We start from the raw sequence: 18,378 nt of genomic DNA, 5'->3' as shown, positions 1-18,378 counted from the left end.
AAATGCTAGAGATCAAAAACACTAAGAAATGAAGAATGCCTTTGATGAGCTTATTAGTGGATAAGACATGGCTGAGGAAAGAATCCCTAAGCTTAAGGATATCTCAATAGGAACCTCCAAAACTGAAAAGCAAGGAGAAAAAAGACTGAAAAACAAAACAAAAAATAGAGGGGTGTCTGGGTGGCTCAGTCAGTTAAGCGTCTGCCTTCAGCTCAGGTCATGATCCTAGAGCCCTGGGTTTGAGCCCCACATCAGGCTCCCTGCTCAGCAGGGTGCCTGCTTCTCCCTCTCCCACTCTCCCTGCTTGTGCTCTCTTGTTCTGTCGAATAAATACATAACATCTTAAGAGAAAAAAAAAAAAGAAGAGAATATCCAAGAGTTGTGGGATAACTACAAAAGGTATAACATACACATTATGGGACTACCAGAAGGATAAGGAAAAAAGAAAAACAGAAGATATATTTTAAACAACAGTAACCAAGAATTCCCCAAATTAATGTCAGACACCAAATCACAGATCCAAGCAGCTCAGCGTACAGCAAGCAAGATAAATGCCAAAAAAAAACTACACCTAGGCAATTCATTTCCAAACTACAGAAAATCAAAGAGAAAGAAAAAATCCTGAAAGAAGCCGTGAGGAAAAAAGCACCTTACCTACAGGCCAACAGAGATAAAAACTACAACCATCTTCTCATAAACTATGCAATCAGCAGAGCAGAGTAAAATATTTAAAGTGTTGAGAGGGCACCTGGCTAGGTTAGAATATGCAACTCTTGATCTTGGAGTTCTGAGGTCAAGGCCCACACTGGGTGTAAAGCTTATTTAAAAAAAAAAAAAAAATTAAGAGAATTTGTTGCCAGATGTGCCTTACAAGAAATGATGAAAGAAGTTCTTTAGAGAGAAGAAACAGATCAGAAACTCAGATTCACAAAAAGAAAGAGCATCAAAGAAGGAATACGGTAAAAAAAAAAAATTATTTTTCTCATTCTTAGTAACAGCTAGCTCAAAATAACAATAGCAACAATGTATTTGGTTATGTACACTTATGTATATATCTTATGTGTACCTACATATACCTATGTGTGTATATATGTGTGTGTGTATATATATGTGTATATATGTGTGTGTGTATATGTGTGTGTATGTATATATATATACATACTTAAGTATATTTATACATGTGAAATGAATGACAACAATGATACAAGGGATAAGAAAGAAGAATTAGGGTTATTTTGTTATTATAAGGTACTCATACTATACTCCACTCACACCCTGAAATTGTACACTGTTAAGTGAAAGTGGACTTGGGTTAGTTGTAGATATATATTGTAAACTCTAGGGCAATCACTAAAAAAAGGGAAAAAAAATATAACTAATACCCTAAGAAAGGAGAGAAAATGACATCATATAAAATGCTCAATTAAAACCAAACAGTGGAGACAAAAATAGGAACAAAATACAAGAGCGATAAGTATAAAACATTGGCAAACAAGGTAGATATAAACACAAATATATCAATACCCATATTAACAGATATGGCAGATATTAATCCAAATATATCAATACTCACTTTGAACATCAATGGTCTAAATGCACCCATTAAAAGAGATTGTTAGAGTGGATCAAATACAACACCCAAACATATGTTGTCTATAAGAAATCTACTTTAAATATAAAGACACATAAAGATTAAAAGTAAATGAATGGAGAAAAATATACCATGCTAACACAAATGTAAAGAAACACAAATATTAATTTCAGACAGAGCAGACTACAAAGCAACGAAAGTTTTATCAGGGATAAAGAAGGGCATTACATAATGATAAAGGGGTCAATTCTCCAAGACAACATAACATAATGCACCTAACAACAGAGAATCAAACTATGTAAGGCAAAAACTAATAGAATTGCAAAAAGAAATCGGTAGCTCTACAATCTTAGTTGGAGACTTGAACACTCCCTTGTCAGAAATGGAGAGATCCAGCAGGAAGCAAATCAGCAAGGGCACAGCACAGTTGAACTTAACATACCATCCAAAAACTAGATATAACCAACATCTATAGACAGCTCATTCAAAAACAGAATACAAATCTTAAAAAAAATTTTTTTTTTCTTAAGGAAAAAAAAGGGCATGTGGGTGGCTCAGCCGGTTAAGTGTCTGCCTTCAGCTCAGGTCATTATCCCAGAGTCCTCGGATCTAGTCCCGCATCTGGCTCCCTGCTCAGCAGGGAGCCTGCTTCTCCCTCTGCCTGTCTCTCTCTCTCTCTCTCTCTCTCTCTCTCTCTCTCGGTCTTTCTCTGTCTCTCATGAATAAATAAAATCTTCAAAAAAATTTTTTTCTCAAAAAGAGAATACACATTTCCTCTCAAGCTCAGATGGAATCTTCACCAAGGTAGACCACATGCTAGACCATAAAACACACCTTAACAAATTTAAAATAATAGAAATTTTAAAAAGAAGAAAATCATACGATGTTTGCTCTCAGAAAACAACTGAATTAAACTAGAAGTCAGGGGTCCGGGGTGGCTCAGACGGTTAAGCGTCTGCCTTCGGCTCAGGTCATGATCCCAGGGTCCTGGGATTGAGCCCCCCATTGGGCTCCTGGCTCAGCGGGGAGTCTGTTTCCTCTCCCTCTGCCTCTCCCCCTGCTCATGCTCTCTCTCTCTGTCTCAAATGAATAAATAAAATCTTTAAAAAAAAAAAACTAAAACTAGAACTAGAAGTCAATAAGAGAAAGATAGCTGGATAAACCCAAAATACATACAGATTAAACAACAAGTAACACTTGGGTTGCGGCGCCTGGGGGGGGGGGGGCTCAGTCAGTTAAGTGTCTGCCTTCAACACAGGTAATGACCCCAGAACCCTAGGATTGAGACCATTATCAGGTTCCCCTGCGAGACAGGGAGCCTGCTTCTTCCTCTCCCTCTGCCTGCCACTCCCTGTGCTTGTGCTCTCTCTTTCTCTCCCTGTCAAATAAAAAAAATCTTAAAAAAAGAAAGCTAATCATATGGTACTGATTATATGACAGCATTTTGTATACATTTGCATTTTTATTCTTATCTTTTCATCCTTCCTTAAGTTTCCCTGGCCAAGACAATCCCAAGTTCCCGGTTTCTTCTCTGCAACCTCGGGGATCACACCACTTTTCAGTAAGGTGCCTCATTATACTGATCCCAAGGTGTCCTGAATGAGATAGGATGATTCTAAGGACCGTCCCTAAGGGAAATAGAATCCTTCCTAGTTGTTCAGGCTCATGTCCTCTCCACTACTCCAACCCTTCAAACAAGTTATTAAAACATTTTCTAGGTAATTAACTTGTCTTCTCACTGACACCTGAAAAATGTCGGCTCAGTCCCTGGTCATCCATTGGAACAATCCAATTCAATGAAATAACACATACAAGGACGCCTGGGTGACTCAGTCAGTTAAGTGTCTGCCTTTGGCTCAGGTCACGATCCCAGGGTCCTGGGATCAAGCCACACATCGGGTTCCCTGCTCAGCAGGGAGTCTGCTTCTCCCTCTCCCTCTGCCCCTCTTCCCTGCTCGTGCTCTCTCTCTCTCTCTCTCACTTGGTCTCTCTCTCTCAGGTAAATAATTAAATTTTTAAAGAAAAAAAAGGAAGAAAACAACCTGTTAAATAACACATGGGTCAAAGAAGAAATCTCAAGAGGATATAAAAATATTTTTAACTAAATGAAAATGAAAACACAACCTAATAAAATTTGTGGGATGCAGGGATAGCAGTGCTTACAGGGAAATTTATAACAGTGAATGCATATATTAGGAAAGAAGGTCAAAAATCAATCATCTAAGTTTCCAACTTAGGAAACTAGAAAGAAAAGAACAAATTAATCCAAAGTAAGGAGGAAAAAAGAAATAATAAATGTTGAGCAGATCAATAAAATTAAAAACAGGAAATCACCAGAGGGGGGGAATCAACAAAATCAAAAGCCCAATTCTTTCAAAAAACCAATACAATTTGGGGCGCCTGGGTGCTGAAACGTCCACCTCTTGATTTCAGTTCAGGTCATGATCTCAGGGTCTTGAGATCAAGCCCTACATGGGGCTCTCTGCACAGCAGCATGTCTGCTTCTCCCTCTCCTTCTCCCTCTGCGATCTCTCTCGCTCTCACTGTCTCTCTCGAATTAAGAAAATATTTTTTAAAATAAAAAAAATTAAATTAAATTTCAAAAGACCAATAAAATCAATAAGCCTCAGGCAAGGCTAAGAAAAAAAATTATCAATATCAGAATGGAAAGAGGGGTCTCACTATAGATCCTGTGGACATTAAAAAGACAACAAAGGAATGATATGAACAACTCTATGCCCACATATTTGATAACCTAGATGAAATGGACAATTCTTGAAAAGACTCAACTGCTAAACTCACAATCTGAATTAGAAATAGATACTTTGAATAGGCTTACACCTATTAAAGAAATTATATCAATAATTAATAACCTTCCAAAATAGAAAGCACCAGGCTGACAAAGGTTCACTGGTGAATTTTACCAAACATATAAGAAAGAAATTATACCAAATCTCTACAATCTCTTTTAGAGGAAAGAAGCAGGGAGAATCCTACCTACCTCATTCTATGAGGCCAGCATTACCCTAATACCAAAACCAAAGACATTACAAAACAGAAAACTACAGACCAATAATCTCTCATGAGCAGATGCAAAACCCTTAACAAAATATAGTACACTGAACCCAACAATGTACGAAAAGTATTACAAGCTACAACCAAGTGGGATATATTCCAGGTATGCAAGACTAGTTCAACACTAAAAAATCACTTAATGTAATCTGTCAAAAATCATTCAATGTGATCCATCACATGAATAGGCCAAAAAAGCAAAATCACATGATCCTATCAACAAATGCAGAATATGCTTTTGACTAAATCCAACAACCATTCATAAAAAACAAAAACAAAAAATCTCAGTAAATTAGAGGGGAACTTTCTCAACTTAATAGAGAGTATCTACAGAAAACCTAGAGCTAATGTCATACTTAAATGGTGAGAAACACCAAGCTTTCCCACCAAGATCAAGTACAGGCAAGGATGTCCTCGCTCACCATTCCTTTTCAACATTAAGCTAAAAGTTCTAGCTAATGCAATAAGACAAGAAAAGAAAATAAATGGTACACAGATTTGGAAGAAAAAAACAAAACTATATTTGTTCAAGAGTTTTCAGGTTGGGAACGCCTGGGTGGCTCAGTCAGTTAAGCATTCAGCTCTTGATTTTGGCTCAGGTCATAATCTTAGGATCATGAGACTAAGCCCCAAGTCAGTCTCTGCACTGAGCATGGAGCTTACTTAAGATTTTCTCTCCCTGACCATGGACTATGAGAAACAAACTGGGGGCCTCAGAGGGGAGGGGGGGGGGAATGGGATAGACTGGTGATGGGTAGTAAGGACAGCACGTACTGCATGGTGCACTGGGTGTTATACGCAACTAATGAATCGTCAAACTTTACATCGGAAACTGGGGATGTACTGTATGGTGACTAACATAATAAAAAAACATTAAAAAAAAAAAAAGATTCTCTCTCCCTCTCCTTCTGCCCCTCCCCCTGCTCACATGTACACTCTCTCAAAAAAAAATTAATAAATATTTTTTTAAATAAAAATAAAAAATAAAAGAATTTCCAGGTCAGTGAACACATGGCTATGCTGGGAGAGTGGCACACTCTTGAGATCAGGCGTAGAAGCTCTGTAACATTTCCCCATGCCTTGCCCTATGCATCTCTTCCTCTGTTCTAAGTTATATTCTTTTATAATAAGCCAGTAATCTATTAGGTTAAAAAAAAAGCTGCATTTGCTCATAGATGACATGACAGCCTATGTAGAAAATTCTCAAGAATGAACAAAAGAACTCTTGGAACTAATAAGTGATTAAACCAAGGCTGTAGGATACAAGGTTAATATAAAAGTCAATTGCTTTCCTATATGCCAGCAATAAACAAGTGAAATTTGTTGAAATTAAAAATATAATATCATTTACATTAGCACCCATACAATGAAATACTTACGTTCAAGTTTTACAAAATATTTCCAAGATCTATATGAAGTACACTACAAAACTCTGATGAACAAAATCAAAGAACTAAATAAATGGAGATATTCCATGTTTACAGATAGCCAAGATGTCAGTTCTTTCCACGCTGATCTATAAATTCAATGTACTCTCAATCAAAACCCTAGCAAGTTATTTTGTAGATACTGACAAAATGATCCTACAGTTTACACAGAGAGGCAAAAAACACAGAATAACCAACACAATATTGAAGAAGGAGAACAAAGTTTGAGGACTGACTACCCAATGTCAAGACTTACTTCAAAGCTGTTATTGTTTTTAAAGACAGTATGGTATTGATGAAAGAATACACAAATCAATGGAATGGAACACGGAGCCAGCTGATCTTAGACGAAGAGCAAAGGCAAGATAATGAAGCAAAAATAATCTTTTCAACAAATGGTACTAGAACAAATGGACAACCACATTTAAAAAAAAAAATCAATCTAGACACAGCCTTTACCCCATCACAAAATTAACTCAAAATAGATCACACAGCTAGTGTAAAATGCAGAACTATAAAACTTGTAGAAGACAATAGGAGAAAACCTATTGACCTTGGATACAGCAATGGTTTTTAAAATAAAACACCAAAAACACAATCCATGAAAGAAAAAATTGATGAAGTAAACTTCATTAAAATTAAAAACTTCTGCTCTGCAAAAGACAATACCAAGAGAATGAGAAGACAAGCCACAGAATGGGAGAAAATATTTGCACAAGACACATCTGATAAAGGACTGTTACCCAAAATATACAAAGAACTCTTAAAACTCAACAATAAAAAACAAACAACTTAATTAAAAAATGGGCCAAAGACCTTAACAGTTCACCAAAGTAACATATACTCAGCAAAAAGCATATGAAAAGATGCTCTACCTCATGTTATCAGAGAAACAGAAATTAAACGAACAATGAGATATCAATACACACTTATTAGAATGGCCAAAATCCAGGACACCGACCACACCAAAAGCTCATGAAGATGTGAAACAACATGTTTAAGATTACAGTTTCTGTCTCTTATTTTACCATGGTAACCATTTTTTCAAATTATAAATAAGTCAACAATACACTGTGGTATAGGCATTGTAAACCAAATCTTTTACCTTTTGGATTCAGGAGGCTGCCTCTTCTTTATCATTTCACGGAGCCTTGCAGCTGACTGCAAAATACACAAAACATACATGTAAAGATACTACCTTATAAAATAGTAAGTACGCTGCTTTATCGACACTAAACTAAGATCTACATAGGAAATAAAGATCCTTAAGATATGATACCTGCTCTTGGTTAACGTACATGAGACAAATATACCATCAATAATAAAAGCAAGTAAATAATACCATCTAAAGGACTGGGGCACCTAGGTGGCTAAGTTGGTTAAGCATCAACTTGATCTGGGCTCAGGTCTTGACTGACATTCTGACAAGGTACCAGAAAGTACTGACATTCCGATACCTTGCACCAGGTTGCTAGTGAGTTTACATGACCGAACATTAAACATTTAATCAAATGTACTATTATAAATTAAAAGGTTTAACTTCTACTACAGGCAATTCTACTTTAATATTTTCCAGAAAAGTTGTATTATACTTCTATAAATCAAATCATAATTTCTGTTAACTAAAATCAAAATCAGAGATAACTTTGTCTAAATTTCTGATGAATTTTCAACTTTTAGTGACTTAACAATTTAGTCCCTTATATTAAGTCACCCTCCCTTCCCTCAAGATGCAAACACATGCTGAATATTTGGGAATGCGTAATCAAAAAAATCAAGTAATTATTTAATAGAGCCAAGGGCTTGCTACCTTTTGAAAGAAAATATCACATACCCTCCTGAAGGGCTATCTCACACACAGAAGTTTTACCCACCGTGTGAAGACACAACGTAAATTACACGTTTAGTTATAACGATTATAAAACATAAGCATACATCTAGCCATTTATCCTTTTTAAGATTCTGAATTTACTATTATTTTTGAAAAATTTTATTTATTTATTTGACAGAGGGAGCACAAGCAGGGGCACTGGCAGGCAGACAGAGAAGCAGACTCTCTGCTGAGCAGGGAGCCCGACGTGGGGCTCGATCCCAGGACCCCGGGATCACAGCCTGAGCCAAAGGCAGACGCTCAACCAACTGAGCCACCCAGGCACCCCTGGCTATTTATCCTTAAAGCTCACTACACAAAACATAGCACCTGGGTGACTCAGTCAGGTAAGCGTCTGCCTTCAGTTCAGGTCATGATCCCAGGGTCCCTGTGCCTGGTTCCCTGCTCAGTAGGAAGTCTGCTTGTCCCTCTCCCTTTGGCCCTTCCCCCACCCCCACTTGTGCACTCTCTCTCTCAAATAAATAAATAAATCTTTAAAAGAAAAGGACTTTTAAAAAAAGCGCTTGTCCTCTCACTCCTATACCACACATTCCTCAGCCAATTCCTCCTACTTCTCCTTTATCCTTTAGAGGTAAAGCAACCATTTGGAACATACCCTGTTTCTCTGAATCCAAGACAACCGTTCATAAGACACCATTATCTTATGCACCAACAAAAGGAAGGAAAAACTGTCAGTTATAGTTTTATGATGTCAATTTCAAAAACATTAAAATGAAAAAAAAGTCTTAGAATCAATAAAATATGGTAACCTCCTCCTATTAAATGCAAAACTCAGTCCTAATTTTACCCTCCCTTACCTGATATATGAAACCTGATACTATTTTATTAACCTACTGGCAAGAGGAATGGCATCTTGCTCTTAATTAGAAATTCCACACAAACCTCAGACAACTGAAGAGAAGCAAAAAAGTTTGCATTTTCTGATATGTTCTTCAGTCTCTTCCTTTCGTACGGTGATAATCCTGAAAATTCATCCTATGAAATTACACCAAAAAAATTCTGTTACTTTGCATGATCCATAGCAAAAGCACTCACAAAACTAGGTACTGAATTCTCAAATGTATACTTTCCTTCAAATTGCACCTGCTCTATTCATTACATGCTATCTTACCAAATGACACACAACCTTTGCTGCATTGGATACTGAGTGTAAGAGTTTGAATTTGGGATAATCACAAGATATCTATGTGGCTTCCCAATTAAATAACAAATGACATATCAGAAGTCAAGTAGTGTAACCTAATAGCAAATTACTTCCTACTGGTCATTAATTATACCATTATTCACAGTCATCTTTTTATTAAACAAAAAGAGAAAGAAATCAGTAACAGAAAAGTTTAAATTCATTCAAAGAGTTAAGGAAATTTAGATAAAAGAACAACAGCAAAAGAGATAAAGGCACAGGCAGAAAAGACAATAAAACCAGAGAATCAAGCTTGGAGGTCCAATATCCAACTAATAGTTAATAGGGGTAAAAGAGGAGCAAAGAAAATGGAGGAGAAAGTTACAGAGAAATAATAAGAAAGTTTCTCGAAACTAAAGACATGAATTTCCAGATTAAAAGGGCCCAATGAGTATGTAGCACAACAAATGAAAGACCAAAGCTTACATACAACACAAAATTTCTTAACACCTGAGACAAGTGAGGTAAAAAAAAAAAAAAAAGTTTACAAATAAGGAAAAAAGATCACGAAGAAGCAAGAATCAGACTGACGCTTTTCAATATTGAGGGGAGCTGGAAGACAATGGAAGAGTATTTAAAATTTTAAGGAAAAATTATTTTCAACTTACAATTCTAGATCCAATTAAGCCATCAATCAAATGTACAGCATAAAGACGTTTTCAGACATGTAACCTGTCTGAAACCTCTCCTACATCTTTCCTGAGGAAGCTAGAAGCTACACTTCATCCAAATTAAGAGAATAAACTAAAAAAAAAATCCAAGACAGTATCCAGGGTACAGAAGTTCCAGCACAGGAATGATAAAAGATAAAAGAAATTCAAAGGAAAATGGTAAAAGGCAGGCCAAGAAAAGGTTAAACAGTCCAGAATGAAATAGAAGATGGAGGTGCTCAGGAAATGTTTTATGAAAAAAATATATATTCTTTGCTACAACTCTGCTAGAGCTTGGGCTATGCCTAGCAAGAATGTGAGAAGGGAAAGGAGTGGGTGGACACATGTTTATAGTATAAGGTGTAGCATGACTGAACAAGTCTTCATCTTCCATATTAAATCAAGATAATATGGAAGAGATAAAAGCTAAAAAAGGCTGAAAGTATAATTTATCTATTGGGCAGCAGCAATCACAAACAAAGAAGTATGTGGCAGAAAATTGCTGGGTGTTTTGAAATGTTTCTGCATATATATGTGTGTACATATGGAATTACCTTTGTGTGTCCATATATACACATATACATATGTGGAATTATATGACTTAAATGCGGATGTACATGTATTACTTCAACCAAAATAAAAAATTTTCCTCACACAAATATTATGCTCAGTCCCTAGAGCATGCAACTCTTGATCTCAAGGTGGTAAGTTCAAGCCCCACATTGGACCCTACTTAAAATCAATTTAAAAAAAGAAAGAGCCCAATGGAAATTTTTGTGGAGATGGAAGAGTTCTGTATCTCGATTATGGTGATAGTTATACTAACCAACATGTGATAAAATGATACAGAATTATACACATACCTTGTATGATGTGAATTTCCCTGTTTTGATATTGTGGTATAGTTTATATAAGATGTACCCACTGGGAAAAACTGGGTAAAGGGTACATGATACCTCTCTGTACTATTTCTGCAAATTGTTATGCATTTATAATCACTTGGAGATAAAAGTTTTTTGAAAATAGATGTTTCTCACAGCTAACATCATACTTAATGGCGACAGACTGAAAGCTTTTCCCCTAAAGCTCAGGAACAAGAAAGTATGTCTGTTTTTGCTACTTCTATTCAACACTGTACTGGAGATTCTAGGACAATGAGGACAGGACGATTGGGAAAAAGTAAAATTTAAAAAATCCAGATTGAAAAGGAAGAAATAAAACTATCTTTATTGCCAAAACATGATCTTATACATAGAAAATGCTTAAGAATTCACACAAAAAACTAATAAGCAACCTCAGCAAAATTTCAAGATACAAAATCAATATACAAAAATCAGTTATATGTCTATACACTAACAATGAACAATCAGAAAACGATTTTAAGAAAACAACACCATTCATAACAGCAGAGCTCTGTGGGTTGAGCATCTGACTCTTGATTTTGGCTTAGGTAATGATCTCACAGTTGTGAGATCAAGCACCACATCCAGCTCTGTGCTCAGCATGGACTCTGCTTGAGATTCTCTCTCTCCCTCTGCCACTCCCCCCTCCCCCCACTCACATGTGTGCACTTTCTCTCTCTCAAAAAAAATTAAATTTACACTAACAACTTTTGGGGCGCCTGGGTGGCTCAATTGGTTAAGCATCTGCCCCCAGCTTGGGTCATGATCCTGGGGTACTGGGATCGAGCCCCGCATTGGGCTCCCTGCTCAGTGGGGATTCTGCTTCTCCCTCTTCCTCTGCCTCTCCCTCTGCTTGTGCACTTGCTCTGTCTCTCTCTCTTGTTCTCTCATGCACTCTCTCAAATAAATAAATAATTTTTAAAAATAAAATCAGTAAGAACTTTTGTCTGTCAAAGGACATTATTAAGAACATGAAAATAAAGTACAAAAAATAGGAGAAAATACTTGCAAGTGATGTATCTAATAAGGGTCTAGTGTCCAGAATATGAAAAGAACTCTTATAATTCAAAACAAAACTTGACAACTTAATTTTTCCAATGGCAAAGGGCTCAAAAAGATATTTCTCCAAAGCACAAATGGCCAATAAGTACATGTAAAAATGTTCAACATTACTGGTCATTAGAAAAATGCAAATCGAAACCACAATGAGACATCACATCATACCCACTAGAATGGCTATAATCAAAAAGACAAGGAGCACCTGGCTGGCTCTGTTGGTAGAGCATGCAGCTCTTGATATCAGGGCTGTGAGTTCAAGCCCCTCATTGGCCCTAGAATTTACTTAATAAAAAAAAACTTAGGGGTTGGGGGGTGCCTGGGTAGCTCAGTTGGTTAAGGGTCTGACTTTTGATTTCAGCTCAGGCTCTTAGGGCTGTGAGATTGAGCCCGGGTTGGGCTGCATGTTGGGCATAGAGCCTGCTTAAGATTCTCTTTCTCCCTCTCCCTCTGCCCCTACCCCACCCTCAAAAATTTTTTTTTAATCAAAAAAAAAAAGTGAATAATTAAGGACATTATGTTAAATTAAATAAGCCAGTCACAAAAAGACAAATACCATGAATCCACTTTAATGAGGTACCTACACTAGTCAAATTCAAAGAAACACAAAGTAGAATGGTAGTTGCCAGGGGATGGCAGGAGGAGGGAAATGGGGAGTTATTTAATGGGATAGTTTCAGTTTTTCAAGATGAAAGGATTTCTGACGACTGGTTTCACAATGTAAATAAACAACATAAAGTACTACATTGTACCTTTAAAAATGGTTAAGATGCTAAATTTTATGTTGTGTATTTTACAATCAATTTTTTTTTTATTTTTAGGAAAGATAAATAACAAGTATTGGCAAGGCTGTAAAGAAAGTAGACTCTTCATGCATTGCTGTTGGTATGTAGAAATGGTACAGCCAGTCTGGTAAACAATTTGACAGTTTCTCAATAAGTTAAACACAGTTGACCATATGACCCAGCCAATTTCATTCCTAGGTATATACCCAAAAGAACAGAAAACATATGTTCAGCAAAAACTCATAAACAAAAGCTTCTGGCAGCACTACTCATAAACAAAAAAGTGGGAACAACCCAAATGTTCATCAAATGATGAATGGATAAACAAAATGTGGTATAGCCATACAATGGAATGTTATTCAGCCATAAAAAGGAATCAAGTACTGATACATACTACAACATGAATGAACCCTGAAAACATTATGCTAAGTCAAAGAAGCTAGATGAAAGAAGCTACATATCATATGATTCCATTTATATGAAATGTCCAGAATAGGCAAATCTAGAAAGAAAGTGGATTAGTGGTTTCCAGGGCTGGGTTAGGGAGGTGGAGGAGTTGACAGTCACTGCTAAAGGGTACAAGTTTCTTTTCATAGTGAAAGAAATGTTCTGAAACTGGATAGTGGGATGATTGTACATTCTTGTATATATACTAAAAACTACTGAACTGTACACTTTTAAATGGTACATTTTATGTTATGTGAATTATATCTCAATTAAAAAAATATGCTTGATGACAGAAACCAGATATACGCATAGTCTCAAATTATCTCCCTCAAAATATTTAGTAATTGCAAAGGGAAAAATATTGTTTCCATTGGAGAATCCTCACAAACACCACCTTAGCCAAGTGATCCAGGTCAACATCACCGGTAAAATGTATCAATATCAAGTACACCCTGATATGATGCACTGAGGAGGGCACATTCACTTCTGTGGTACACTTCCCAAAAAATGCAAAACCTTAATCTAATTTTGAGAAAACGGCAGACAAACCCAAAATGAGGAACGTTACACAAAATAACTGTTCAGTACTCTTCAAAAGTGCCAAGGTTGTGAAAGATTGAGGAACTGTCACAGATTGGAGGAGACTACAGAAACATGGCTATTAAATGCAGTGTGCAATCCTAGACTGGATACTGGAACAGAAGAAGGGCATTAGTAAAAAAACTGGTGAAATCCTAATTAATTCTGTACTTCAGTTAATATTATCGTAGCAAGGTTAATTTCTTAGTTTGGTAAGTGGTCTATGGTTATGGATGATATTAACACAAGAGGAAGCCAGGTGAAAGAAATATCAGAATTCCCTGTACTATTTTTCCAAATCTTCTGTAAGCCCAAAATGTTCTCAAAACTTAAAACTGTTAAAAAATGCTTTGTGAAGTTAAAATATTTTTTTTAATTTAGAGATTTTTATTTATTTGTCAGAGAGTGTGTGTGCGAGAGAGCAGAAACGGGGGGAGCATCAGGCAAAGGAAGCAGGCTCCCTGCTGAGCAAGGCCCAATGGGGGACTCCAACCCAGGACCCTGGGATCATGACCTGAGCTAAAGGCAGACGCTTAACCAACTGAGCCACACAGGCATCCCTGTGAAGTTAAAATATTTAATAAAAGTGCTGAGAGATAAAATTTAGCAAGTTTCCCAGAAAATAGAATAAATTTTTTTAAGATTTATTTATTTATTTTAGAGAGAGACAGAATGCAAGTGTGGGGGAGGGTCAGAAGAAGAGAATCTCAAGCAGACTCCACGCTAAGCACGGAGCCACAATGCTGGGCTCAATCTACCCGCCCGTGAAATCATGACCTGAGCCAAAAGCAAGAGTCGGATGCTTTAACCGCCTGAGCCACCCAGGCGCCCCTAAAATTCTCGACTTACAGGCCACAACACTTGTCTATGACGTGACAAAGCCTTCCCTCACGTGGGGAAGAAATAAGCTTATAAATAAAATATTGTTTTTCAAGCATGGTACCATAAAAATGTTTTTCAAGTATGGTACCATAAAGCTCCAAAAAGATAATTAATGAAAAGGAAAAGAATGAAATGTCCTTTAAAGATGTTAGATCTTGGGATGCCTGGGTGGCTCAGTTGGTTAAGCTTCTGCCTTCAGCTCAGGTCATGATCTTGGGGTCCTAGTATCAAGTCATGCATCTGGCTCCTTGCTCAGCAGGGAGCCTGCTTCTCCCTCTGTCTGCTGCTCCCCCTGCTTGTGCTCTCGCTCTCTCTCTCTGACAAATAAATAAATAAAATCTTAAAAAAAAAAAAAAAAAGATGCTAGATCTTTCAGTTTATCCTACTTACATATATGCTGTGCATGTATGACTCTGCTTGACTAGCTTCAGTACTTATTCCTAATGTTCTAATTTCTGACCCTATTTCCTTAGATCAAACTAAAATCTCAATAGATGAATAGACAGAGAAGATCTGGGGAGTGCCTGGCTGGCTCAGTCAGTACAGTGTGTGAGTCTTGATCTTGGGGTTGTAAGTTCGAGCCCCACATTGGGTATAGAGATTACTTAAAAATAAAAAAAATCTTAAAGAAAAAGAAAAGAAAAAGGATACATATATATCTAGATACACAATGGAATATTATTCAGCCATGAAAAAGAATAAAATCTTGCCATTTGCAACAACATGGATGGAGCTAGAGAGTATAACCCTAAGAGAAATCAGTCAGAGAAAGGTAAGTACCCTAGGATTTCACTAATGTGGAATTTAAAAAACAAAACAAACAAGCAAAGGAAAAAAGAGAGAGAAAAACCAAGAAACAGATTCTTAACTACAGAGAACAGATGGTTGCCAGAGAAGAGGTGGGGAGGATGGGTGAAATAGGTGAAGGGGATTAAAAGTACACTTATCATGATAAACACCAAGTAGTATATAGAATGTTGAATCACTATATCGTATACCTAAAACTAGTATAACATTATATGTTAACTACAATGAAAATTAAAAAACAATTTTAAAAACTTTTAAATAAATTTTAAAAAATAAAATCTACTGCACACTAGCCTCATATACTCAGAATCTTTCAACCCCCAGTCTAATGCACTAATGACTTACCCACACTGTCCTACCAAAGGTCCTCTGAGACAGTAAAGCATAAATTGAATTCCTATTTCAAAAGACCACCACCACAATTATCCTATCTCCCTTTCCCCTATCATCATCTTCTGCTCCATTAACTTTTAACATGTGGTATGGTTTTATATTGTCACACAAAATTTGTCACTTTAAATGAAGTACAGCATTCCTGATAGGCAACAGAAGTCCAAAAATTAGATGCCTATTTCCTTAAACTGATTCAAACTATTATTTTCAATAGAACTAATGTTTCTCATGTATCTTCTCTACTCCATCATTTTTCTCCTTTTTGTATTTAGAGGAAATATTATCCAGCTATATTAATCAATTAATGATGATTTTCCTACCCTTGTATCAAGGGTCACTCAAATGCCGTATGTCCCACAGGCCAACTTCTTCTGGCATATTATGCATAAATATGTAAAGGTGAGCAAGACACCATGAAGTGTAAGTAAACCCAAAAATATCTGCAATAAACTGAGAGGAAGAAAAAGGGAAATAGAATGAAGATTAAGTCAATCCTCTCCTTGACAAATCAAAACCAAGAGCAAAATTAACCAAGGAAGTTGTGTGTTCAACATTCAAAAAATAAAATTTCAATTAAAAATATATATACCCTGGATAACCTTAGCTTATCAGAACTTCAAATTTGAAAATGAGAAAAATTTGAATAAGCTAGTAATTAAATTCTTACCGGGCCTGGTGTGGTATCTTCATCACTGTCTAGATCCTGACTGCTTTCCATATCAACACTGAGAATCACTGTATCCGAAGTGCTCTTGTGTTGTTGCTTGTTACTTTCAGTATAAACATCTAAGGATGATTTTTGCAGAGTGGATTCTGCCTTGGAAGATGTGCCTTCCATCCTTGGGGTTAAAATCCTTCTGCAAGTTTTCCTTATTTCAGTCTTCTTACATGCAACTTCATTGTTAGACTTCTTATCCAATAGGGATTTGGGGTACTTAAGCTGGTCTGGCTTGTAATTACTGAGTGAAAAGGGAACAAGATACACCTTGGGTATTTTTCCTAAAACTGTAGTCTGTACTGGTCTCAGAGATACACAAGTGATGTTTTGGTTTTCTTTACATTCATTCACCTATTCAGGTCAAGAAAAGAAAAGAAAGCATTAGAATCCCAGATCCTATGCCTTTTCTTACAGGTCTGTGTAAATAAATCTAATTCCTATTTCATAGCGAAAACATAAATCCAAACTGATAGCCTGTAAGAGAACTTTTTTCCCCACCAAAATCTAGATACTTAACTCATTAACCTGAATTTAATTATTTATTATACTGGGTACATTTTTTACCCATGACTCTGCAAACCAATAATAATATAAAAATAATCACTACGTTCGTAACTGAGGAGACTACCCCAACTGTCAGCTTCTGACCCCAGAGTGGGAACCCGACAATAACTGCCTCAAAGGCAAATGCAGAGTCCCTGATCCCATCCTGCCCCTATTTCTGGGGTTACTGACAATAACCTTCCCCGACGCTGAAGGCCGAGTTTCCATTGAGGAAAACGGGGCCGGGATGCCCGATTATCTTTTGAAATGCCGCCGAAAAACCCGTTAAGCTGAGAGGTGCCCCAAGGAGCGGAAACTAGTTCCGGTGTGTGGAGGCGGTGGGTGCCAAGTCTTCGTGCCCTCCCGGCAAAGCCTCACGAACACTGAGGCAGGAGCACACCCGAAAGCAACAAGCCTTTCTCACCTTCATCTGGTGTCGCTGCCTGGAGCCCACCTTCTCCTCGCTGCCCGCTCGCGACCCCGACATCTTCTCGGCTGCTTAGCAGCTGGCGTCTTCCCGCCAAGATTGCGGCGGGAGGCGCGGGGAGGGGGAAGGGGAGGAGCAGCGGGGCTGGGGCGGGGTCTGGCGGGCGGCTCGGGCGGGCGGCTCAGACGGGCTCTGACGCCAGCTGGCCGGAGGGGGAGGGGCACGCGGGCGTCGCGGGCGTCACGGTCGTCTTGGTACGTGTCAAGCGCACCAGCCTCACCCCAAACAAATTCTTTATAGAGATGCGACTGGACCGAACACACATTTTTACCTCAGATCCTGGTATTTTTGATGCTGCTCATGCCAGTATCTCGCTTTGAAAAACACTGGCGCTTCTGCTGAGAAAAAACCACCTTGTCTTGCAACGTGAGCCTAGAAAAGATTCAGACGCACTTAGGTGCCATATGAATAGGCTAGAAAATCGAAATTAACAGGCAGCCTTTACCTGGGCCTCCTTGTTCCTTATAGTCTCACTACCAGAAAATTATGCCCTATGGCTACCATATTACCTTCTTCCTAGAAAGGAAAGCGTTTTCCTTTTTTTTCAAGAGCTGATAACTTAAAGCTTGTTTAAATTTCACCTCATCACCTGACCACCAGTTAACTAAGATCCTAATGATGGCCTTACAAAGCCCAAAGGCTGGGGGAAAGTTATGAATCAAGTCGTTTTTGTATCACAAGGTAACAAATAAGATTTTAGTGCCCTGTATTTCTTACAGTCACAGCCATATTAAGCTTTTTTTCCCCCCTATTCTCTAGGTTGCCCTGAGTCAAAACAATTGTTTTCTCATCATATTTACTCCCTCTGGACAGCATGGTTTTGGAGCTGTTAAATTCAAAATAGAAATTTCTACCTAATTTTTAAGATCCTTTTCTTTCTAGCCCAAAACTGTTCCCCTGGTTAGTAACATGGGTCCTCCACTGTTTCTTGCTCAAGATTTGCCCAATTTTATTTCCTCTCCCAG

The 18,378-nt window shown here is 37.5% G+C and overlaps 1 protein-coding gene across 1 annotated transcript in view; it reads right to left on the bottom strand.

Moving 5' to 3' along the window:
• The window catches only part of WDR76 (WD repeat domain 76), a 53,318-nt gene that overhangs the window by 33,969 nt on the left and 971 nt on the right, over positions 1 to 18,378 (bottom strand). The window contains exons 2-5 of the mRNA XM_048218105.2: positions 17,351 to 17,785; positions 16,333 to 16,734; positions 8,864 to 8,956; positions 7,196 to 7,251 (exon numbers count right to left, since the gene is read on the bottom strand). Of these exons, the coding sequence (XP_048074062.1) occupies positions 7,196 to 7,251; positions 8,864 to 8,956; positions 16,333 to 16,734; positions 17,351 to 17,413 (614 nt within the window). The 5' untranslated portion in view covers positions 17,414 to 17,785. The remainder of the gene's footprint in view (positions 1 to 7,195; positions 7,252 to 8,863; positions 8,957 to 16,332; positions 16,735 to 17,350; positions 17,786 to 18,378) is intronic.

This window comes from Ursus arctos, unplaced genomic scaffold (genome assembly GCF_023065955.2).
Source record: "Ursus arctos isolate Adak ecotype North America unplaced genomic scaffold, UrsArc2.0 scaffold_36, whole genome shotgun sequence".
NCBI classification, from domain to species: domain Eukaryota; kingdom Metazoa; phylum Chordata; class Mammalia; order Carnivora; family Ursidae; genus Ursus; species Ursus arctos.
Note: the sequence above shows the minus strand (reverse complement) of the source record. Positions and strands in the feature narration are given on the sequence as shown.